At 34.1% G+C, this 24,264-nt stretch overlaps 6 protein-coding genes across 13 annotated transcripts; 1 reads left to right on the forward strand and 5 right to left on the reverse strand.

Moving 5' to 3' along the window:
- Positions 1-15: 15 nt before the first annotated feature.
- On the reverse strand, positions 16-1,012 carry LOC105215301 (ankyrin repeat domain-containing protein 39). Its single transcript, XM_011189133.3, has 3 exons — positions 793-1,012; positions 407-613; positions 16-340 (listed from the first exon to the last, which is right to left on the reverse strand). Exons 1-3 carry the CDS (start codon positions 893-895, stop codon positions 105-107), a joined length of 546 nt encoding a protein of 181 aa, XP_011187435.2. The 5' UTR covers positions 896-1,012; the 3' UTR covers positions 16-104.
- LOC105215299 (uncharacterized) lies at positions 873-8,233 on the reverse strand. Of its 3 annotated transcripts, none has more exons than XM_054226341.1 (5): positions 8,005-8,233; positions 6,705-6,858; positions 3,404-3,507; positions 2,279-2,489; positions 873-1,030 (listed from the first exon to the last, which is right to left on the reverse strand). In XM_054226341.1, the coding sequence occupies exons 2-4, from the start codon at positions 6,784-6,786 to the stop codon at positions 2,292-2,294; spliced, it is 384 nt and encodes a 127-aa protein (XP_054082316.1). In that variant the 5' UTR covers positions 6,787-6,858; positions 8,005-8,233; the 3' UTR covers positions 873-1,030; positions 2,279-2,291. The 3 variants fall into 3 exon arrangements, with proteins under 3 accessions (XP_054082316.1, XP_054082315.1, XP_011187430.1); XM_054226340.1 differs by having other exon boundaries at positions 997-1,097; positions 8,005-8,232; XM_011189128.3 differs by lacking the exon at positions 873-1,030 and having other exon boundaries at positions 2,236-2,489; positions 8,005-8,230.
- LOC105215300 (uncharacterized) lies at positions 1,119-1,848 on the reverse strand. The gene has a single exon (XM_011189132.3). It carries the CDS (start codon positions 1,792-1,794, stop codon positions 1,318-1,320), a length of 477 nt encoding a protein of 158 aa, XP_011187434.1. The 5' UTR covers positions 1,795-1,848; the 3' UTR covers positions 1,119-1,317.
- On the reverse strand, positions 3,412-17,700 carry LOC105215303 (SPRY domain-containing SOCS box protein 3). 3 transcript variants are annotated; one of them, XR_008470197.1, is made up of 6 exons: positions 17,559-17,700; positions 17,021-17,490; positions 16,681-16,907; positions 16,290-16,612; positions 14,272-14,595; positions 3,412-3,507 (listed from the first exon to the last, which is right to left on the reverse strand). XR_008470197.1 is itself a non-coding variant. In XM_029042301.2 (4 exons), the coding sequence occupies exons 2-4, from the start codon at positions 17,445-17,447 to the stop codon at positions 16,361-16,363; spliced, it is 906 nt and encodes a 301-aa protein (XP_028898134.2). In that variant the 5' UTR covers positions 17,448-17,490; positions 17,559-17,700; the 3' UTR covers positions 16,165-16,360. The 3 variants fall into 3 exon arrangements, 2 of the variants coding, with proteins under 2 accessions (XP_028898134.2, XP_028898135.2); XM_029042301.2 differs by lacking the exons at positions 3,412-3,507; positions 14,272-14,595 and having other exon boundaries at positions 16,165-16,612; XM_029042302.2 differs by lacking the exons at positions 3,412-3,507; positions 14,272-14,595 and having other exon boundaries at positions 16,165-16,612; positions 17,556-17,698.
- Positions 8,830-11,941, forward strand: LOC105215302 (reticulocalbin-2). 3 transcript variants are annotated; one of them, XM_029042298.2, is made up of 4 exons: positions 8,832-9,176; positions 9,265-9,926; positions 10,399-10,546; positions 11,029-11,941. In XM_029042298.2, the coding sequence occupies exons 2-4, from the start codon at positions 9,719-9,721 to the stop codon at positions 11,681-11,683; spliced, it is 1,011 nt and encodes a 336-aa protein (XP_028898131.2). In that variant the 5' UTR covers positions 8,832-9,176; positions 9,265-9,718; the 3' UTR covers positions 11,684-11,941. The 3 variants fall into 3 exon arrangements, with proteins under 3 accessions (XP_054082311.1, XP_028898131.2, XP_028898132.2); XM_029042299.2 differs by having other exon boundaries at positions 9,268-9,926; XM_054226336.1 differs by having other exon boundaries at positions 8,830-9,926; positions 10,399-10,537.
- A 101-nt stretch (positions 17,701-17,801) lies between the features above and the next one.
- On the reverse strand, positions 17,802-22,255 carry LOC114804362 (uncharacterized). Of its 2 annotated transcripts, none has more exons than XM_054226338.1 (3): positions 22,131-22,255; positions 20,613-22,051; positions 17,802-17,945 (listed from the first exon to the last, which is right to left on the reverse strand). In XM_054226338.1, exon 2 carries the CDS (start codon positions 21,580-21,582, stop codon positions 20,638-20,640), a length of 945 nt encoding a protein of 314 aa, XP_054082313.1. In that variant the 5' UTR covers positions 21,583-22,051; positions 22,131-22,255; the 3' UTR covers positions 17,802-17,945; positions 20,613-20,637. The 2 variants fall into 2 exon arrangements, with proteins under 2 accessions (XP_054082313.1, XP_054082312.1); XM_054226337.1 differs by having other exon boundaries at positions 20,613-22,074; positions 22,131-22,225.
- Positions 22,256-24,264: the final 2,009 nt, after the last annotated feature.

Below are 24,264 nucleotides of genomic sequence, written 5' to 3' on the forward strand. Positions count from 1 at the left end.
AGATCAATGCATGTGTTTCGATTTCGCCTGTTTGATTGATACGTTTTCAATTGATTTGGCTGAATGTTACAATATCTCTTTGCTTTAGTTACATTATTTTGACTCTAGGGCTTAAGCAATAATTTGAAATCATCGTTAGCATTCTCCATTATATATTCATAGGGTATTTTTTCTTTCTTGTCCTTGATTTCCTTTAATTTCGAATCCTTCTCCAATAGAAATTTACAAACATCCAAGTGTCCACGTATAGCAGCACGATGAAGTGCAGTCTGTCCATATTCATCTTGCAGCTGGAGATTTGCTTTGGCGCCAACCAGTAATTTCACAACATCGAGATGACCTAAAATAACAAAATATACATTTCGTATATATTCGAGCGCTTTTAAGTATAATAAATACTAATTACCCATCATAGCAGCGCGATGCAAGGCGGTGGCGCCCGCCTTGGTAATCGCGTCCACATCAGCTTTGCCATCTTCGATCAACATTTTGCATATTTCCACATTGCCATTGCGCGCTGCATAATGGAGCGCCGTGTAATCGAAGTCGTCGCGGTCCATTGATTTGCCGCGGCTGATGAAATTGCGCACCCGCTCCGGCTCATTATAGATGGCTGCGTGGCAAAAAAAATCAATCAATAATAAATGATAACAAATCTTAAGTCAGAGAATTTAAGTTTTACTATTGCCTATAATACGGTTACGAACTGGTTCACAAGTGCGTCTTCATGTTCGAATATTCGAATTAATACTATTGACTACTATTTTAAGTGTGGATTTCGTGCAAACTCACCTGCATTCCAGATGCCACGATCGAACTCCAAATCGGTTAGTGTTTGTTGTGCTGGCGCCGCCTGCTTGTGACATTTGCAGTTATCCGCGTCATGTTGATCCATTTTCACTAAATATTTATAATTTTTTACTTTCAAGGTTCTTTTGAATTTTGTTTTCAGTTTTTTGTATGTATATTTCCAATGTGTGTTTTAATGTTCATTAGTTTAACTAGTTTTCGTTTGTAATTTCGCTTTCAGCTAAATTATTGAGAAATTCAACACTTTGGTTTTGGGTTTGGGAAAACAGTTGTTTTTGTTTTAATTCCTAACAAAGAAAAATAATATGTTTACAATTTTCTTAAACTTTTAGTTTTATACGTATGTATGTTTTTTCAGTATTAATATTTGTTGAATACACTAGATATTTTCATTATTCTTTTTTTATAGCATAGCATTTATATGTCTTTTTGTTAACAATTAAATTTGCAAATTTTAATAAGTTTTAAACTTTAGTTGTTCGGCTGTCCTCTGTTACGAAGTGCGGTTTAAATCTCGCGTTGCATAGTCCAACTGATCTCCGCCTCACCACAACTACAAATCACTTTATAGCTCAATTGCGCCAATGTGTTTACCATGTCCATCGGTGGAATCGTTACCATTACACCGTTCACGGCGCCCTTTAAACCGTTGCCGAATCGTTTTGACAGCGCTTGGATTTCCGTATCGTTGAGACCGAAAACGGCGCATGAGCGATCGTGCAACGAACCCTTCACCGTCACATACGTGTAGTTCTCTTCGTTCTGCACAATCGGTACGGGTATGGTAACAACATTCGCCACCGAATTTGGTACGGAGTTCGTTGAAGTCGCCGTTTGGGCAGCCACCGATGATGTAGCTGTGGTGGCGACGTAATTAACGGCAGCTGCTGCAGCACCGATATTGGTATTCGGATTGCTGGGCGCGGGTTGCGCTTCCGCTGGCACAGGCTGTGCGGCCACTTGTGTTGGTATTTGCGCGTCCATTTTTTGTGGCAACCTTCTAACTTTAACTTCTGTTCAACTTACTATGCTTTGGTTGCTTGGTTGCTTGGTTGCAAATTTTGTTTAAATGTAATTACAAAAAAAAAACAACAGAAAACGTAGAAGAGAAAAGCGTAAAACTTAATTTCTGCTAAAGTCTTCTTTTTTGATTGCAACAAAATTATCGCTTATATGTCGGCCTTCTCTCACGTATATGCGCGATAGCTTTTGGTATGTCGTACTATGGAAATAGTTAAAAATGTTTCGTTTGCACTAAATTGTTGAACTGATTTCTTTTTTTGTTTTGCGCACTTTTACGTGATTTAACGTTATTTTTGTTTTTTGTTGTTGTTGCTGTTTGTTGTCTTTAGTCGACCGCTTTTTACATATGCATGTATGGATCGTGGCAGGGAGATCAGCGGCTAGTCCAGTGCTTTCGTTAGAAATCACATATAGAGCTACATATGTATGTATATTTTATGTTTACTTTATTGAATTTCTTATTCAGGCGAGTCAACTTTGTGATAGTTGCCCAAACCAGCTGCTTCGCGTCCTATATTCGAAAGATTCTCACGCACAACGGATTCGGTTTCTAGCGGCTCTGGTTCGTGGAACTCTTTTCGCATAGTCCACATATACTCGTTGTAGTCCTGCTTAACGGATGTTGATGAGGAAGCGACCACACGAAAACCTAAAATCTAATTACAACTGTAAATTAGTTGAATTGTAATGGAAATTTAAGTCAAAAATAATATTTTCTACACAAATTTGATTTGATATATTATGTATAATAGTATATATAACTAAAAAATTATTATTTCTAAAGTCTAATTTATTAGAAAAAAGTCGATTTGACGAATAGTGTTATTAATCACTTCAATACAATATTCAACAAATTCTGATTATCTTTGTTACAACAAAGTACAAACAAAGAGCAAAACTCTGTTTAGTCGACTAATACTGTAAATAGTAGGCTAAATATATATAATATTTGTATATAAACGCGCCGAAAATTAGTCAACGAGAGAAAATCTATTAAATTTACATAGAACATTACTCTAGAGTGACCATCCGTAAGGAATACGAGGCTTGCCACAACCGGCAATCGTCACGAACATCTAAATTCACATTTGCATAATTAATGAATAGACTGCATGTTAATGCCGGTGGTTGGAGTACATTGTACTAATTACGTGTAAATCGACAAATTCAAGCGCAATATGTTAATGAACAACATAACCTTGGTTGGTTAGGGATGTGAATCGCTCGATAGACTTACATTTAACGGATTTAGGTCTAAACTGAGCCGTTGTAATGTAAAAAAGGTGGTAATGTCTTATGGACATTGTGGGCACAACTAATTCATATCTGATGGCAAAACTACATCTCGGTGGGTCCAATTAAAATGGTTGAGTTCAAATCGCCCCAAATACTAATATAAACTGTATCTAATCAGCCTCGACAACCCACGTCGAACAACAGCTTCTCTCAATTTATCGGGCATATTTACCGACAGAAGATAACGCTCTCAAAATATTTGCATTATATATAATGGTAACATTCACAACGATGGTGTCGTGTTGTTCAACATAATTAAGTAAACTTTATTTACCTCAAGCGCTGATAAGATTCGACATGGATGCACCAGATAAACTATTGTTGTCTCATCACTGTAACCGCCACATGAAAATTTATTCAATTGCTCAATTTCATCCGCTGCAAAAGAAATGAAAATATATATATGCATTAGAAAATAATTGAAAATTTAATTAACTATTTAAAGAAATATAAAGGTAAAGTTAAAAAAAAATTTGAAAACAACAATAAATTTGTTGAGATTTCTTTAAATTAAAATAAGCCAGAAATTTTGTTAGCAAACTCGTTCTGATGTTTTTGATATTGAAATTCAATTAACACCCAAATAAAGATCATAAAAAGCTTTACATACACAAAAATAAGCTCATGGCATCAGATATCACGAGTGAGCGGTAAAGAAAAACATATGCAAAAGCAGACGTAAACAACATGATAAAGAAATGCAAAGCAAATCGTAAGTGATGTCATCACAAAGAGTGGCGATTGTAATTAGCAACCGTGGTGTTGGGGCTTGACCACAACTATAGGGCACAACCGAATTGAGGGCGAAGGATTACCTCATCGCAGGATTAAATAAAATGTCTATATATATATACATATGTATATGTATTTGCGGGCACAACACAAAATTGTGCGAATCGAACTTTTCCAAGGAGTTCATTGACGTTTGTGGCAAGGCAAAATTAAACACCTCAATGTATGCGTACTGAGGCACGAACGTATTTGGCGAAAAAAAGCAATTAAGACTAAACCACAAGCCACACACGCACTAGTTGCGATACTATGAACGTATTCATATACTAAAATTTACAAAACAGGTGAATCGTCACGTCACTCCTTCTTAAAGGTGTTTATTGTTTCTATTTTTTCACACTAATTGCACGGCATTGCAAATGCGTATTTTACATAGTCGACGTTTTTCTTATTACACAAAAGAAAACACTTTCGATTTCAATTTCATTTTTTTTTTTCTGATAAATGTTTGCAATTGCGAATTGCTTGTGCTTAGTGAACTGAACAAATCAAACGTGAGTAATACTCGCAGATACAAATATACAGCTAATTAAAACTCAAACTGCTAATATTTTCTGAATTTTCCATAGTTATTGAACTCTTTATATTACATACAAAATAATGTGTTGCTAGAGCTACTTCATTTACTTTTACTGGGAACTAGTCAGCATATGACACAAAATTACTAAACGACGTCCGCAAATGGAATGAAATGGCATTAAATAAAATTGAAGTGATTCTCTCTCCATTCGCATAGAGTTGGCAAGCAAGCGCAGCTATTAAATTGTTGTTTGGCTGTTTTTAATTTTGTTTTATGTGTTGATTTGTTTTGCTTTTTTCTTGTTCTTTGCTCATGTCATTTGCCGGCGGTGCGTCATTCGGCCCCCATTTAGTATATAGCAGTGCAAAAGGCTGGAATGGGTAAATAGAGTATATGTAGATATACATATACAGTGGATCTTCTATAACTCGAAGATCTCTATAACTCGAACTTTTGAATTGGCAATAGTTTAGAAAACAAGTTTCATACAAATTTCCTTCCATAACTTGAACTTCTATAATTCGAATTGCATATAAATTTCCTTCCATAAATCGAACTTTTCGACCAGGGCATAATACAAAATTAAATTTTTTAGTATCGAACAAAAAATGTGGTATTACACTTATGGATTGTATAAATCATGTATCAAAGGCCTGGGGAACCAGACGTCAAGAGCCAAATAATAGCAAGGTGCAACAAACAAAATTACATAATACATGTTTTAACGTATTTACATAAAACTTTATATGAAGGAAATAAATAAAACTGTATAAATCTATATTTTACAGCTTCTTGAGAAATTGGATGTTTAAATAAAAATTCTCTTACTCGAAGTCTCTCGAAGTTTTTTTGTGTATTATAATGATTCGAGTTAGAGAAGTTCCACTGTACATATATACTAAGCAATGCGATATTTTTTCAGATATCAGTTGGTTAACGATAATTACGTGTATCTAAACACTCGCAAAAGGTTACTGCATACACTTATATATGTATGTATGTATATACAGTAGAGGACAATGAAATCCGGACAACTAAAAAATTATAATTTCTTGTGGCTTTTTGGCGGCGTTCAAACTAACATCTTGAAGCCTTTGACGATTGGTTCTTGCGCTATCTGTATATAGACAAAGGTTAGTTATGGAAGTTTTAACTACTACAGAAACATTAGCATTTGCGGGTTTTAGGAGGTAATACCAGGTGAAATTCTATACAAAGTTACTCAAATACGTTTCTTAATAAATATATAAAAAACAACAAATAAGGAAGAGCTTCGTTCATGTGCTTTTGAAATTTGTAAGTAGGTCGGAATACATTAAATTTTCGACATCAAAAACCGATAATATGCTTATTATCCGAGTTCATTCAATTCAATAGTGTATCAAGCAAAAGATGTTTTGTATTACAAATAAATAACTATTTATGTAAAAGAAAATATTATACACTATGCAACATATTGCGAGAGTTTAGTAACGAAAATTATGCGAGCTGTACAATTGCTGAGCTACATATACCGCAATATTATTGACGTGCTAAATGGAAATAGGAATCTATGTCAAATTTGCTTATGTTAAAATAAATAAAACCTTCATATATATTAATTGATTCTTTACACGCAAGCCATTTTCTTTTTTAAATAATTAAGTCCTTATTTTAATTTTCAATCATTCATTCATCATTGCTAGCTAAACATTAATATTTTTCTATGGTTAACAAAATATTTATTCTATATTAACTTTTATATTTTTTATCTAATCCGAGTATTAAAACCACCAAGAAATACATATCGTAGAGCAAATTAAAATTATATCTTTTAACATCCGATAGTATTATTTTTTAGTATGTACATCTGTGCGCGATTTAAGTTAATATATTTACTTACTTATAAATATATACGAAAGTGGCATACATAGGCAAATGAATTAATTAATGATTGATTGGCCATTTAGTGGAATGTACATGTATCTATTACATATGCATATTACACATCCATAGATATAAATTAATTTCATATATATACATATGTTAATCTGTATATGACTACGAATTTAATGACAAAAGCAAAGCATATCAAAGCCACTATCTTCTCTGTTATGTGTGAATTCAAAAAAAAAATATAACAATTAAAATTAAAACTTTTGGTGTTTGATTAAAAAAACGCACTTAAAATATGAAAAATTATATGACAACAAAAAAGTTACAACACAAGATAGTTGAACAAAAACACAAATTTTCAATGCGTTGATAGGTTTACATATGTTACCTTTTAGGCCGGAAACCAAGACACGCCAGGGGTATTTATGGCTGTACGATGCTAAATTGCCGCGTATGATAATGTAAGGCATTTGTCCAATAACGATGGTATCAGCTAAACTCTTATTGTGACAACTATATAAGAACGATGATGACGATGCAACCTAGATTATTACAATTAATCAGTCAACTTTCATGTGTCACTTTATTTTGTGTCGTAATGAAAGCGCGAGCCATTAAATTGCCATAAATATGCAGGTAGCGAGCAAAGGTGCGCCGCCTACAAAATTTAGTAGTCGAACGAGTGCCGAAGATTACTAATACCTTCAAATATTCGCGACAAAGCTCTCACCCGAACTGATTTTCAATTATATATTCAGTAACGATTATATGTTGGATGTAAGCCACCTTAAAGCTTTCAGACCTTGCTTCGCTTAGTTATTCCCTGGTTGATAGGCTGAGAAATCGGTTTTTGTGTAGTTTGTTTAATTTAAAAATAGTAAATAGTAAATGCTTCGGTTGCGAACGACGTAGTTTGCTTAAATAATTTAGACTGACGATATTGCATGACTTTTATATTGCATGCAGCGATGTATGTAATATTTCATAAATATAAAATACTATGCAGGGTTGGCCTTTTTTCGGAATAGGCGCGATTTTATTTATTTTGTATCATATATCAACGTTTGTTAAGGGTTCAGCGTGTTAGGAAAATACAATAGATATTATATTAGTAGTCTTAATAAATTGAGGTATTATGTAGTATATACATATATTTTTATATGTCCGAATATATATTATATGCATAATTATCTGTTTTCATAATAATATGTATATATTTTTTTTTAAATATATGTAGATGGAAATAAATTTTAGAAGCTATATTTTTACTTTACCAATAAGAAAATGCATACAGATCCACTTGAATTTTTTGAATTCCTACACGACGACAACAATAATATATAAACCTAACAACTTTTAATAATATAATATTGGAATTGCTGATGCAGTGAAATAACACAAAAAGTTTTCGCATATTTTGGTTCAGACAAAGAAGTTTATCGGAAATAATATAAAAATAATACAGTGCTATATAGCGCGGTTCATGTCTAATAAATTTGGTATTTCCATTTTCAGCCATAACGGTATCTCTATTTTTAGATATATAAAGAAAATATATATTCCATACCACGTAATTTCACAAATAATAATAAATTTTATTCACTGTACTAATGATATATATAGTAATAATTTATATTAAATTTATTGGGTACGCTTTATGTATATTACCACTTTTTTGATTAACTCACTTGTTATTATTAATTGTAGTTTTTCACCGCATTCGTTGTTACTAATTTATGGTGCCCTCCTGTTCATATAAATATTTGTGATACCAAAATGCAAATTTTTTTGTTGAAAAACTCCAAATTCATCAGATTTTCTATTAATTTGTTAGTATTGTTCAGATGGCTTATTACTGATTCTCACTCAAAATTTTCTATATAAACGTCAGAAACAATAAAAATTTGGATAAATCGTAATGAAATGAAAACTCAAAGTGCAGTGTTGCTATTGCGATATACGAAAAGTAATCGTAGCCGATTATAATTTGTAGTAATTGTATTCACAATAGAACGATAGAAATTTTTTTTAATGTAACAAATACCGCAATTAAGCAGTAGTAATATATGTATGACAGACTCGGTGAATATACAATATACATACATATATAACTATAGTTCAAAGACAGCAGACAAAATTTTTTGAAATCTTTATTCGATTAGTTTTTCCCATATTGTTAGCTTTTTTTCCCATATTTTGGTGTTATGTTTACGTAATAATTCTCATCTTCTTAAATTTACTTTATTAAATTTTCTGTTTACGATTCTTTTCCTGTTTTCATTTGTGATAATGATTATCGATATACATATTTTTCGTGAGAAATTTTGATAAGGGGTTTTATGGTCATAGATTATATGCATTTTGCGTGGCATTTGCTGCTGTATTGATAATTAATTAAAAATAAATAACATAATTAAAGAAATATATAATATTATATATAAAGTCATATATTAATATGAAATCAAATTGCCGATAATAAGATGTATCGATAATACGGCGTATCGTCTCTGGTATTGTCAAGAGAGAATTCAGTTTATTCCAAACATCACATACAATTGCTCATATTTTTGAACATAAACAAACATATCACTCAGTGTAATAAATTTATTATAATTAAGTGGACTTTAAACATAATTGTGTTTATGTTCGGATAAATTTTCCCAACTAAACAGCAGTGAACTGATCAGTCAATACAGCAATAAAGAAATAAAAGACTTACACAAAGGTATTTTAAAAAATATCTACCTATTGAGTAATTCTTTCAAAGAAGCAATAATACACATCAATCTCTAAAATCTAGCAGTGTAGTTTATATACAGACGAATGTCGATGTTTATAGTACATACCCGCAAGATGTTTGGTAATAATAAATATCTCTAAATTACTAAACGAAAAAGTGGAATAATTAAATTTTATCATTCATCATTTATTCGAAAACATTACGCCAGTAGCCGGATCTTAGCAGAGATTGTAGGTAAATACGTCGTGGTCCAAACAGCTTTTATATACAAATCTATATGTATAAACGTTCCCCACTTTCAATGCCTATGCGAAATAGTTAATGAGCGACCAGCAGCTGTAGCGGGCAATTGAGAGAACATTATATTTGTTTGCAAATTTGCCGTGTGATCTAAATATTAAAAAAAAAAATAGTAAATGAAGTTTTCTAAATGAAGTGTAGCAGTTGTGCAAATAAGAAAGAATATTGCTAAATACAAGCACTTTGAAAGTACCATATTGCCAAAGTGAAAATCTCAAGTATTTCATTTTAAAGTGGTGACGAAGTCAAATTCCTTGTACTCAATAGGCAGTTTATATAAAGCAACGCAGAAAAGCAGGCGCACACAAGTGGCAAAGACCTTGAGCTACCAGAACGTTTAAAGTGAAACTATATATCGAAAAATGCCGCGGTTCGGAATTTTCTTTTTGTTGATAGCCTTTGTGCTTGTCGTTAACACTATGCCCGCAAATGCAGGTGTAGCACACGCTCATAAACACGAAAAACATAATAGTAAAGAACGACTTAAGGATGGAATATATGCTGGACGTGATGCACATCATCATGAAAACGGTGACCATAATGTGGAATTCGATCATGAAGCAATAATAGGTAAGTGTAAAATGTATTTCCTCAGTTACAGTAGTGATAAGATGTTAAAAAGTAATTTTTAAAGTTTCCATATTCCGAAATTTTTGGAATTATGCATATTGAATCAAAAAAAAAAAATATAGTACAAATATTTCAAAAATTAAAAAAGAAACGTACTTATATTTATTGAAGTTTGTGGAGAAAGAAGTAAATATGCCGTTAATGCCAATTAAATATGCTTACGTGCTGCAGGCGTTGTATGTAGAGTATTTAAAGAAAAAGTTAGATTTCAACGACTCAGAATGGTGCTGTTGCCGTTTTGGGGCGATGTATTGTTTAAACACGTGCGTTTTTTTTTATTTCCTTCTTATTTAAGCATACTCGTATTGTATAAAGAAATAAAGAGATATACTGGAAGACAAATTACTTATTCAAACTTCCGTCTAATTATTGTAAAGATTTAAATTTTTTTATTTCTTTCTTTCTTTTTCAGGTAGCTTAAAGGAAGCTAAAGAATTCGACAAACTTACACCCGAGGAATCCAAAAAGCGACTGCTTGTTCTCATAAAATTAATGGACTTAAATAAGGATGGTTTTGTTGACCGCCACGAACTAAAAGCTTGGATTTTAAGGTCTTTTAAGTGAGTTTTATGTTGTTGATTAATGCTTTCATTATCTTCATTCTCCGCTAAAAGCACTAACTCCAAAAGCATATCATGCTTTGTTAAAACAATAGCTTATCACCAAGATCGCGTGATCTAAGCTTGAGATTGCTGGTTAAACGTTAATTTAACTTAGATAATTCACGTAGTGTGTAGATATCGACCTCAAAGAAATGTCATTGGCCTTCTGTAGCTATAATAGATGTATATCCACATGCATACACACATATATATATGTATTTTAACGAGCTTAATACAAATGTTCTATTTACATATGTAATAGCTTTATTTAAAAGCTTTCTCAACACAAAACGGCTGTTTTACATTATTCTTTTACTCATTTAAATAAAAACACATTTGAATGGTATTATGTATGCTTTTAACTTAATTATTTTCTTAATAGATTTTTTTGAAAGTTAATATATTTTACTATTCTAATCCATAACTAAAACAAAAAACAGAAAACTTGGTGAAGAGGAAGCAGAAGATCGTTTGGAAGAAATCGATGCGGATGGTGATGGAAAGGTGACATGGAAGGAATATCTTAAAGACACTTTCGCAATGGAAAATGAAGATGAGAAAAATGATTTAATTGATTTTGATAGCTACGATGAAGAGAAAGAAATGATAAAATCAGATAAGGAGATATTCAATGCGGCAGATTTAAATAAAGATGGCGCACTGGATTCAAAAGAATATGTGCTTTTTTATTCACCGGAAGAACATCCAGAAATGTTACCAATTGTATTAGAACACACACTTCGTGAAAAGGATACAAACCATAATGGCGAAATAGAGTATGCTGAATATATTGGCAATACTGGACAAGACCGCAGCCGCGAATGGTTAGTTGAGGAGAAAGATCGTTTCGACCACTTGGATGAAAATAAAGACGGTCTGCTGACTGGTAGTGAGGTACTCAATTGGGTAGTGCCAAATAGCGAGACTGTAGCTACAGATGAGGTCGACCATTTGTTTGTATCGACTGATGAAGATCACGATGATCGCTTAAGCTATTTAGAAATACTCAACAACTATGACACATTCGTTGGCAGTGAAGCTACGGATTATGGCGATCATTTACAGAACATAAACCATTTCCTTGATGAACTATAAATGGACTATTTAAACCGTGATTTTAATAAATTTTGTGTTTAATTCCATATTTTTGCCACGCCAAACGCTTAACTAAACGTACAAAGCAAATTGTGTTTTATGATTTCATTTAGAAAATTAATCACAAAATTAATATTATATTAATTTTACAGATTATTGTAGCTTTTATTATTTATTAATGTTCCTCCATATACGTAAAGTAGCATATTCTAAATATTTATTGTACTGTAATATGAGTCTTAATAAATTCAAAAACAATTTATTGTGTTTTAATATTAATAAACATGTTTGAGTGTAAACTTAAGATTTATGTCAGCTCACAATCTTAGAAATAATGACAGTATGTTCTGGATAAAACAACAATCTGGTAACTCAGGATGATCGAATATAACTATTGTTCCTATTTCGGTTTACAAATCGGCTTAGTGCAATTGAAGTTAAGGCAATTTAACTGCAGATCATTTAAACTAAATTTTAATTTTACGAATTTAACTAGTTTTAGTTGAATCTTTATTTGCGTTGCCAACTTAGCAATGTAAAGTTTTGACAGATAACACGACTCTACAAAAAAAATTTTTTCTTTGTCCTAAAGTTTATTTTATGATTTTCTGATTAATTATGAACAAAAACGATAAGAAAGTACCTTCGTAGTAGGTTCGTATAAAGTTTGCTTTTGTAAAAGTTATAGTAATAATACTATATTTGGGTAATAATTAAATTATTTTTTACTTTTTTGTAAGTTATTTTGATAGTAAACCTTAATTAATATGTTTCTTTAAGTGATTTAATTTTCAATTAAAAATTAAAAATACATTTAAAAAAACAATATCGTTAAAACGGTGATTTAACGGTATATTGATTAGTGACCTTAGTATTTAATGTATGCAATGCAAAGGATTGTTTGCCCTTGAGACCGCAAATAATCCCTAAACGATAGCTAAACAACAATTTTGTTTGCCCTTTGCTTGATGATGTTAATATTACGGCATACTTTGTGTTTCTAGCGAATGATGTTTATTCATCGATAGTTCTACCAAAAGCTTAAAAGCTATTTTAACACAACGGAAATAAATTTTCATCTCTTCCAATCGCTCACTCAGTATATCTTAAAAAAATTATGAAAGTGTTAAAATTTTGCTCGAATCTGTAAAGTATTGCGAGTATAACTGGCAGCTAATTGGAGATTTCAAAATGGTGGGATTTTTTATGGGACTTCAAAGCGGATATACAAAGTATCCTTGTTATTTGTGCTTATGGGATAGTAGAGCGGATGCTAAGCATTATACTCAACGGTCTTGGCCTGAAAGAACAGAACTTTGTATCGGAAAAGAAAACGTAAAATTTGAGCCAATGAAGCAGAAAAAGTGTTAATGCCGCCTCTGCACATTAAGTTAGGGTTGATGAAACAATTTGTTCAAAAACTGGATCAAACCTCAGAAGCTTTTGAATACTTAAAAATAGTACATATGCTACATGCTCATTTAGATAAATTCAAAAACAACATGGGAACGTATTCAGAAAAGCAAGGAGAACGTTTTCACCAGGACATTATGAGCTTCGAACAACGTTATCAAGGCCAATACAATGAAAACATGATGGGAGACTATATTTGGGGTTTATTAAGAGATAGTATCTATGAACATAAAAAAAGTAAAATTGTGCACTTTTAAATTACTTTTTACTTTTTTGTAAGTTATTTTGATAGTAAAACTTAATTAAAATGTTTCTTTAAATGATTTCATTTTCAATTAAAACCACATATTTTAAAAAATATCGTTAAAACGGTGTCCTAAATAAAAAAGCAAACTTTTTCATGGAACAACAATGGAAATTTACTGCTTTAAAGTTATGGTCAAATTTTGTGTTTGTTGAATTGTTGTTGTAGTGGTTACCCAAACCTGTCCGAACCGAAAAGCCTAAATTAATTGTCATCGAAGTCACCTAACGGGAGGCCCAAGAAACGAGCTATTTCGGCAGAGTCGGACCAAAAGGAAAGGGGTGTTACTAGAGTGGGGCTTAGCGGACATGCAGAGTGGTGGTTAGTGCCATGCGGGGACTCTTTGCATGCAGGACATATGTAATGTATGTAGTTCATTTAAAAAAAAGTAAAATGAATGAGTCCTTGGTGTCCGTTGTATTTATCTCTGATTATAAAAGCTCAGAGTTCGACGCCCTAGTACAAGCTTGTATATTTCTAATGTTTTGTTCTTTAAGCGGCTGCACACGCCACGTACTCGAATTTCAAGCACGTACTTGGAGGTTTTGAAATTTTGTTCAGTCAGAATTTTTGAAATCGGCACAGTAGTTTTTGAGGTTATTCATTACAAACATACATACAATTCTTTCCTCTTTATAATAGTAGTATAGATTGAGAGACACTAATTTCTCTGAGGTATAATGTAAACAAGAATGAATACATAAAAGAAATACGAAAGCTAAGTTGTCATGTCAAATTTAAAATTTCTCAAGAAGAAGTACTCCTTATATTATTTAATTATTATTATTTTATTGTATTTAATATGTATACGTGTTATAATTTATATATTAGTTAAATATAAATTAGTAATTATATTTGTCTCAGTACTCACCGGTATATTTAATCCAATCAAGCTGTTTATTTAAGATACACATATTGTTTTTATTAGACATTAATAGCTTTACAATGCGTATTATTACTGAATATTTTTCACATTTGAACAAATTTTTTAATTTAAATAATTACAATTATTTCCTAAAAATGCTGACTGCTAGTGATGGCGCTATTTTCGAGCAAGCAGTACAACAATTTACATGACTAGAATTCACTCAACTCTACGCTCACTAATTTACATTTTACAACTTTGCATCCTTGCACATGTCAAAACGATTTAATTTTATTTCAATATGTTTGTATGTGCGTAGACAAATACCAACTGAAAGTGAACAAATGAAAGCACAACATAATAACAGTGGTGTTCAATAAGAAACTAAATTTCATTTAAAATGTAAACGTAGCACAAATACAGAAAGGAACGTTTAAGGCGTACATATGTATACCCAAACACGGTTTCTTTTGGTTTAAAATATGTATACTTTGTTTTCTATTTACAAAATAAGTATTTGTAAAAGTTTTATTAACCGCAATGCAAATGATATTAATATGATCTTTCAAGTTATCACAATATTGCACCGAACAGGCCTTTGTATTTTAAAATAAATTTACTCTAAGTTTATCTATACAAGCATACAAAGATATTCTAATATAAAGATCTCGAAATGCTTTTCTATTATTTCGTGCTTTTTTCCAAATTAATCCCAAACACCTAATCTTAATAAAAATATATACATATATTGTATATAACTTAAAAAATAATAATTGTTAATTTCACTTTAGAAGTGTTTGACTAGCACTTATTGAATTTCTTCATAAATTAAGAAAAATAAAAATAGATCAAATTTTATATAACTTCAAATTTACTTATGTAATTAAAATATAAATTAATATTTATTATATCAATCAAAATTTATTATATAAATTAAATTGTATATGTATATCTTTATTTTATTTGAAACTGAAATAATTCCGTGTTCTTTTTCATCAAATACTTTTTAGTCATTACATACATATTATATATCCTTAATGCTTTAGGTCCCGTGCATTTCTTTTGTTCACAATCACGATTCTCTATTTTTTTTTAATAAATGCAAATCTAATTATTGTTTTTGTTTACACCTAATATTTATGTGTAATTACTAGCTTTTATTTATAAATTTCAAATATATGTACATACACATGTTTGAATAAAATTTGTTGACTTTACATACACAATATTTAAGGATTAAATGTTATTTCCACATTTCCCTACTTATTTGTATGTGTGTTTCGGAAACGAAGTAGCTTTTTACTCAAAGCAACTGAAGGGACTATATTTGCCTATATACATACTATGTAGATATACTACAATGCTTCTTGGAGCTCGGTATGGCACGGCGAACTTCACGGATTATAAAGTTATGCACTAAGATTTCTGTTACAATTGTAATTAGTTTATATAATCATTATAATTTGTTTTAGACAATATTTCTTTTTTAGAAAGAAATGAAAATTATAAGAAAAACTAAAATTTTCTGAAATAATTTTCAACAATTTAGACAAATTATTGAGTGCGCCTTAAATTATGCTATGAAAGTATTTATAATGATTTTCTTCACTGAGCTTTATTGCTAGCAAGAGACAACCGATTTTTAACTTTTGACTTCTCAAATACGAATTAAGTGTATACTCAGTTTCAATTGACCAACTAGCTAAGCATTACGAGGCTGGAGTAACTGTTTGAAAGGCACACACTTCATATTCTGTATTTATTAGATTTAGGTGTCTTATCATTTATATGCTGACAAAGCTGACAAGTTAGAAAAAGAAGTGTCCAAATGACGTTCTAAAAAATGTGATACCTATTCCAATGATTCAGCTTGGTCTCGCTCATTTTATACATAATACCTCGTATTCGCGTTAGGAGTGATTTAAGCGATTATAAAAAAATAGTTTACCAACTAAGGACGTATGTACAATTATAAAATGATTATTGAATTTTTCATTAATACAGACACAAACACACACACATACCCACACAAGTTAGTATCACCTCCTGTCCAGCATTACTCCGAAAACTACTCTCTACTGTGAGTTGTCGAAATTTAAAAATCACATAGAATGTCATAGTTGTCTACTTGACGTAGGGGTGCCACATCGTTCACCACTTCGCTCAGATATTGCGTAATGAGCGGCGGCAATTTCAATTTCACCAAATCCTCTCTCGTTTTGACGTGTTTAATAATTTCGGCCCGACAACGATCTTGCAGATTTACGAAATCCCGTCGTGTACATTTGAGTGTCATTTCAGTTTTTGCGGCGGTTGAACAGACAATCGGATACAGCGGTTCCTTGATCTGAATTGACATATATGAATGTACATAATATAGATCTTTACGATGAAAAGTAAACAATTTTAGCTTACCTTATCTAACCCCCTAAATGCTACTCCCAAACATTTGCCATCTTTGTAATAGCTGAGCGTACCCTCAATGCCATCGAAAAGCACACCAATAACGGTCGGGTGGTTTTCTTTGAAACGTTTTGTGTAGAGCAGCGCTACACCTTTATGCCACAGCACACCCTTGTGCGATAGACCCCAGCCATGTTCATTCTCACCAAGCATGTTACGAAATGAGTTGGCGTGAAGACCTGTAATATTAGAGATATATTAATATTAAGATGCTCTATAACAATCGGCTATAAGACGGTATACGAAAAATTAAAAAAATGTCATAGAGTTGAAAGTAAAATAAACTGCTTACGCGCTTGCTTTGTGCCGATACCGAACATAATGCTCGTTCCAAAGACACGCTGTGAGACATGTAATTCCCAATAGAAGCGCCCATTATTCAACGGACGTTTCCCCTGAACGCCCGCCGTTCCTTTGCTCCAATTCGGATGAAAATGAACTGTGCGATTATTAGGACCACTCAATACGATCTCCTTGGAACGATGTCGTTTACTCCACGTCCAATTATCCTCGCAACCATGCTCCAGCGGCATGACTTTCTTACGTCTCGCCAATTGAGAGGTATTTCCACTGCCACTGCCACAACCAGCACCTCCATTTCCCGCGCCTCTATTGGCAGTCGACGAATTCGACGTCGGTGTGCCACTTAACTGTTCGCTAAGCCTTGCGTCCGACTTGGCTGAGGAGTTTAATGAATTATTGTCGTCATCCGAAGACATTTTATTCCCGTTATGTTACAACGTATGTGTGTACGTCAAAATGCTAGTGATTAAATGATTGAATTGTTTAATAAACGAGTTCAAAGCCAAACTGAACTTTTGCAATACTACTTAGGTCGCTACTTGACAGTTTAGGCTTCAGAAATCAAGAATCCTTTGTAATGCCGGCATTTAAGTTGTCTAGTCACTTTAGGCTGACGAAAAGAAGGTCACTTTCGGTTGTTTCGTATTATACACACCTGCAAAACCACTTTGCACTTGCACCTGTATAATGGTAAATGTTTAGTTTATATGCAGTTAGTTAGATACTGTCGTCACATCTTACACGTTCGACTCACTCGGCACAAGTCCTTTGTCCTTCTGAGAACACTTATATGTGTGTGTCTTTCCGTCTTCTAGGCTAACGATGTTTTCAATACGCTCTGTTCGCCTGTTGTTCGTTAACTTTTTATTGGTATTGTTTATGGTGCGGGTACCAAAAGATTTCCGTTTACGTATCTAGTTGAAGTGAGAAAAGTTATAAAATATATTTACTAAAAGTGATTACTAAAAATATTTCGCCTGCACGAGTAAACAATAAAAACAGACATATATGATTTTGAGGAAACAGAAATAACAAAAATATTTCTTTCATTCGTTCATAAATATATACGGAATTTTTTGATGATGGAAAATAGTTGGTGTGCTCAAGTGATGAAAATTATTTGCTGACTTTCATCGGAACTTTGTACCCGAACAGAACAAATTTGTACACCCACGCATAGCAGACAAAGTACCAATCAATTTGAGTGGATCTGAATCATAACATCGAAATCGTTGTAGCCCTATCCAATACTCCAAAAGTATCAATGCGTAGATATTTTGGAGTATAGTTCAGATGGAAAAAAACAAAAAGGATCTTCTCTATTGCCGTGTCCTCAAAATCATCTTCCAAAATAATACTAAGAGAGAATTGGGCTCTGCCAAATTCTTAAGAAGGGACACCCCACATTCTGCACCAATTACCGTGGGATAAGTCTCCTCAATGTAGCATATAAGGTTCTGTGAGCGTATTGTGTGAAAGACTAAAGCCCAACGTCAACGAGCAACCCAAAAGCTCCGGCAGGATCTAGGAGGACCTCTCCAAGCCGTTCGATACCAAACGAGGCTTCAGACAAGTCTCACTATCGTGTGACTTCTTTAACCTGATGCTGAAGAAATTATGCGAGCCGCAGAGCTAAATAGAGACGGTATAATCTTCTATAAGTGTGTACATCTTTTGGCGTGCGCCAGCCACAACCGGAAGCAAGAACTACGCCGTTAGCACTGCTTTTACCATACTGGATAATGAACCGAACTGAATGGGTTTGGTAGTGAATGAGGGCAATACGAAATATATCCTTTCATCAAATAAACATTTAGCGCATAGCGTCTTGTCACTGTTGACGTAACTTTGTGGTAGATAATTTCGTCTACCTTGGAACCAGCATTAACAACACCAACTATGTCAGCTTTGAAATCCAATGCGGAATCACTATTGCCAACAGCTGCTACTTTGGACTGAGTAGACAATTGAAAAGTAAAGTCCTCTCTCGACGAAACACAACCAAGCTGAATTTTGGTGCAGAGGCGTGGACAATGTCGACATCCGATGAGACGGCACTAGGACTTTTCAAGAGAAAAGTTTTGCGCAAGATTTATGGTCACTTAAACATTGGATGATGATGGAACGAACTGTCCGAGTCATACGACGACAATGACATACGGGCTACGCTGGCTATGTCATGTTGTTCGAATGGACGAAAACTCTCCAGCTTTGAAAGTGTTCGATCCAGTACTCGCTGGTGGAAGCAGATGAAGAGGAAGACCTCCCCTTGGATAGATCAGGTGGAGAGCGACCTGGTTTCTCTTGGTATTTCCTATTGGCACCAAACAGAAAAAAGAAATATGAATGGCGTACTCTTATAGATAACCGCATAAACGGTGTCTACGCCAAATATATATATATATATATATATATATATATATAATAGTGGCCGGGCCACACATTGCTTTGGATAAGGTATATATATGATAAATTCAATTCTGGTTAACTATTTGATAAAGTGAAGTTATTTAGGGACTAACTTATTATTTTAAAATGACCATCAAGAATACCAAAGTTCTCATAGCATCAAGGTTTAAGTGTGAGATAAGTTTATTAGAATATCCAGATCAAATTACAGCTTGGCCAAATGGCCGGCCGGACATACGGATGTAGCTGTGACCACGTCCACCGTGAAATTATATTATATTTGTAATGAGCTAAAAATTGATTACGACCTTTAGTCTTTAGTGTCCGTTGTCCTTTTCTCTGATTATGAAGCGTGTTTGTATATTTCTAATATTTTGTTCTTCAAGCCGCTGCACACGTTCCGTACTCGACTCTCAAGCGCCTACTTGGGAGGTTTTGAAATTTTGTTCAGCAAGCAGCTGGGGGCACTCGTTACCCGACTCTCTGGCACGCAATTGCAATGAGAAGAGAATGACTTGCAAGACGATTTTCAGTTTCAGATTAAGACGCTCCATCACGGAGTCTTTTTGATACCCTCACCTGGGACCTATTTCCAGAAAGTTGAAATTCTAGCAATAAATATAGCCTATATTACTCGGGGTGAATGCAGCTTTTCAATGGTGAAAGAATTTTTGAAATCGCCACAGTAGTTTTTGAGTTTATTCATTACAAACATACATACAAATATTTTCTCTTTATAATAGTGTCTCTGGAATTAATTGAAAAATCGACAAATTTCATAATAAATTTGTGAAAAACTGCCTGTAGCTAGAGATTTATTAGTTTGAAATTGAAACGGGTGTAATCAAGGATAATCGGCATTCTCTGCTGAAGATCGACAGGTATTAGCAATAAATTTTCAATGTAAATGGGAAATAAGATTCAATTCCCAAAAAATTAAATGTCCTAATTGAAAGACAGATATCTGGCAAATATTGCACTGTTATGGTGAAATAGAGCTCAGTAGCAACTCTAATTGAGTGAATATCATGCGTTATGCTTGGCCCGAAACGAAAACAAATCGAACTATGTATTGTATAAAACTATTTATAATACATTCCAGTAAATACATTAAATATATGAAAGTATGTATGTCTGAATAATTCCACTTGTATACATCCGCACTTACTCACCCGTATAACTTGTGTTTGTCGTCGCTTAAAGGTAAGTTGTTGTTATTGTGGATGATTTCGCTGGCCCTAGTACTAGTTCTACAGCCAAAGCTGGCGATAATTCTTCAGCAGATTCCGGCTCCTCAACACCATAGTACGCAACACTTTCTATGGAGGTGGCTAAACCTGAGTCCGCAGTATCGATGTCAGAGAGAGAACTATTTACATTGTATACAGAGGCGAAGGGTGATTGGTAGCCGCTGGATGAATTTGAGGTGGACGTATCCCACAATGGACTGCCGCTACTAGAACTACTACTGCCACTATTATTGCCGGCGTTTCTTGTCCTCATGAACTCCTCATATTGCAGTCGCCTCAAATACTGCCTTTGAAGCTGATATTGCTTTTGCATTGGGTTTTGCTGCAACTCTTGTTGTTGTTGTGTTTGATGTTGCCGTGACGTAGCGACACTCAATCGATTTTTCAAGTTTCGCTTCAGCTCGCGACTTACTTTACGCTGCTGCCGTCGTTGCGCCCATGTATGCTCCAACGTCGTCGAACTGCTGCCACCGCAAAGTGGCTGCCAGAAACGTGGTTGACTTTGCGTTGTTGGATAGCCAGCAGATTGCTGTAGCTGTTGCTTATGTACCTTTTGGAATTCCAATTCTTGCAGGTGAAAATGATGACGACAATAACCCTGCGGGCTATTAGCACAAAAGCGGCAAGCTTCAGCTAAAATACCTCCAGGTCCATCGGGTTCACCACCACATGCGGTTAGATTATTTCGTTTGCGTGGCTGTTTGTTGGTCTCTAAGCCACCAGCGTGGTATTGCTCTAACAGTAGCTTGCGTGTAGCAGCTGAGGATGTCTCAGCGGCTTCCTTGAGTAGACGTGAGTTCTTTGGATTGATCCATCGATCGTGTACATGCAGGACAAGTCGCTGACAGTATAAGCATAGTGATTGAAACAATAATAACAAAACGATAATCATATATGATTGAAGTTTGTGTGTGGACCAGAATGCGAACACGTCTTAGCGACTTAGCTGCAGTTGAGCTGACTATTTGGAGACCAACTTTTCCAGATGACGAAATTTTAAACGTAATAGTATTCAGCACACAGCATTGGCAACTGACTACGATCTGCTGCTGTTTTTATGGCCATTCGATTTTCTTGAATGTAATGTATTGTCGTTTGAAATGTTGTTGTCGCTTACTGTGGCGGTGGTCGCTGGTGGTGGTAGTGCTGGCGGTGTAAGCATTAAGTAAGCCTGTGGGTGTGTTGACTGTTTTGTGGAATTTGTGGTGGTGATTTTTTCTTAACTTCTGGGGTTGACTCTTACTATTTGATTATATTTTTCAGCACTAACCAACTGATTTTTTGTTTATGTAAATATGTATATATTTTCACACGAACTCCATACTAATAGCGTGACACAGCACTTAATTTTGCAACTTTAACTAAAAAACAACGTAGAGAATAACTAAAATTAACTTTTTCAATGAATTTATTTGAATTCGATTTTATTTTTGCACGAACACTTATCGACTCGGCGCTCATTCGCTCCTTAGCTCGTTAGTTCGTCTGTATTACTCCATTCTTGTCCGACCTCTGACAGCCGTCTGCTGTGCTCAAGTGCGCCTTCGCTGCCCAGCAACCCCCTTTTCACGTCAAATTTTCCAGTTAGTCATACAATCATCCATGCAACCCCGTTTGACGTTTCCACTAACGTTCCTCGTAGTCACTTGTGATTTTTCCACCCCCAATTAGACCAGTTATATCTCGCCAGATTACAAATGTATAAGAAGTTGTATAGGTGTATGCGTGTTTCCCTCTATTTTCTTTTTGGTTAAATTTTATTACATTCTTTATTTTGTTACCGGTTTTCGCGTTCCCCCAAACTCTCGCCCTCCAGTTGCGTTCATTCATTGCACTTGAAACGAAAAAGGTGTCGTGTGTGTGTATTGTGTGCACGAAGAGGGGCGCAAGTGTCTCGCGTGCTTTCATCCCTAAAGCATTTACGTTGGTCGATGTGTTAAAGTAAAGTAAATACGTATGTAAATATGTATATACATACATATATACAAACAAGTAAGGAAAGGCTAAGTTCGGGTGTAACCGAACATTTTATACTCTCGCAATTTATTTATTTAACTTTATTTATATTAATAATACCAAATTTGACCCACATATTCGTCATATATAGTGCATAAAGTCCATTGAAAGTTGGAAACCATAATATTAGGTTAGGAACACCGAGGCCCTCGTGTTCGATATATGGGGCCTTAAAAACCTATGGTCCGATTTCGGCGATTTTTAGAATGGGGCTGCCACACTATAAACATAGTATTTGTGCAAAGCTCTGCACCGATATCTTCACTAGTGCTTACTTTATATATTGTAAAGTTAACGATTCAGATTGTCTTCAAAGTTCTGGTATATAGGAAGTAGGTGTGGTTGTGAAGCGATTTGGCCTATTTTCACAACATATCATTGGGATGTAAGGAAACTATTACAAACCAAGTTTCATTGAAATCGGTGGAGTAGTTCCTGAGATATGGTTTTTGACCCATAAGTGGGCGACGCCACGCCCATTTTCCATTTTGTAAAAAAATCTAAGTGTAGCTTCCATCTGCCATTTCTTATGTGAAATTTAGTGTTTTTGACGTTTTTGGTTAGTGAGTTAACCCACTTTTAGTAATTTTCAACCTAACCTTTGTATGGGAGGGGGGCGTGGTTATAATCCGATTTCTGTAAATTTTGGACTGTATGAGGAAATGGCTAAAAAAAACGACTTCAGTAAGTTTGGTTTATATAGCTTTATTGGTTTGCGATATATATACAGAAAACATATTTGGGGGCGAGGCCACGCCCACTTCCCCAAAAAAATTACATCCAAATATGCCCCTTCATAGTGCGATCCTTCATACCAAATTTTATTTCCATAGCTTTATTTATGGCTTAGTTATGGCACTTTATGTGTTTTCGGTTTTCGCCATTTTGTGGGCGTGGCAGTGGTCCGATTTTGCTCATTTTCGAAAGCAACCTTCCTATGGTGCCAAGTTTCATCAAGATATCTTAATTTTTACTCAAGTTACGGCTTGCGCAGACGGACGGACAGACAGACATTCGGATTTGAACTCCACTCTACACTCTCTTTGGTATATATAACCCTATATATAACTCGTTAAGTTTTGGGTGTTACAAACAACCGTTATGTGAACAAAACTATAATACTCTCTTTAGCAATTTTTGCTGCGAGAGTATAAAAATGAGGCAAACGCACATGCGAGTGTGTGGTGCCCGCATGATGGGTATGCTTATCAGAAACAGTTATCGGTTAGTAGTTATACATTTACAGTATCTATATGTATGCATGTACATAAAATTTAGTTCATTGATATGTTTTTGTTATTATAGCACATTTCACGAAAATGTATTAAGTTGTGTTCGATTGTGAAGGCCAATCTACTAATGTTATTGTCCTGGAGCCATTTGCGAGGTGCATTTGCTGTGTGTTTCGGATCATTTTCCTATAAAAAAAGGCTGACCCATTTTTAGCTCAGATACTTACTTGAAAGCAAATGACTACGCAGAATCTCAATAGAACACTCTACCATCATTTGTCCTTCAACCTACCAACACCATTAGCAGTTATGCATCCTCACAGCAT

This window comes from Zeugodacus cucurbitae, chromosome 3, assembly GCF_028554725.1.
Source record: "Zeugodacus cucurbitae isolate PBARC_wt_2022May chromosome 3, idZeuCucr1.2, whole genome shotgun sequence".
Classification (NCBI taxonomy): Eukaryota; Metazoa; Arthropoda; class Insecta; order Diptera; family Tephritidae; genus Zeugodacus; species Zeugodacus cucurbitae.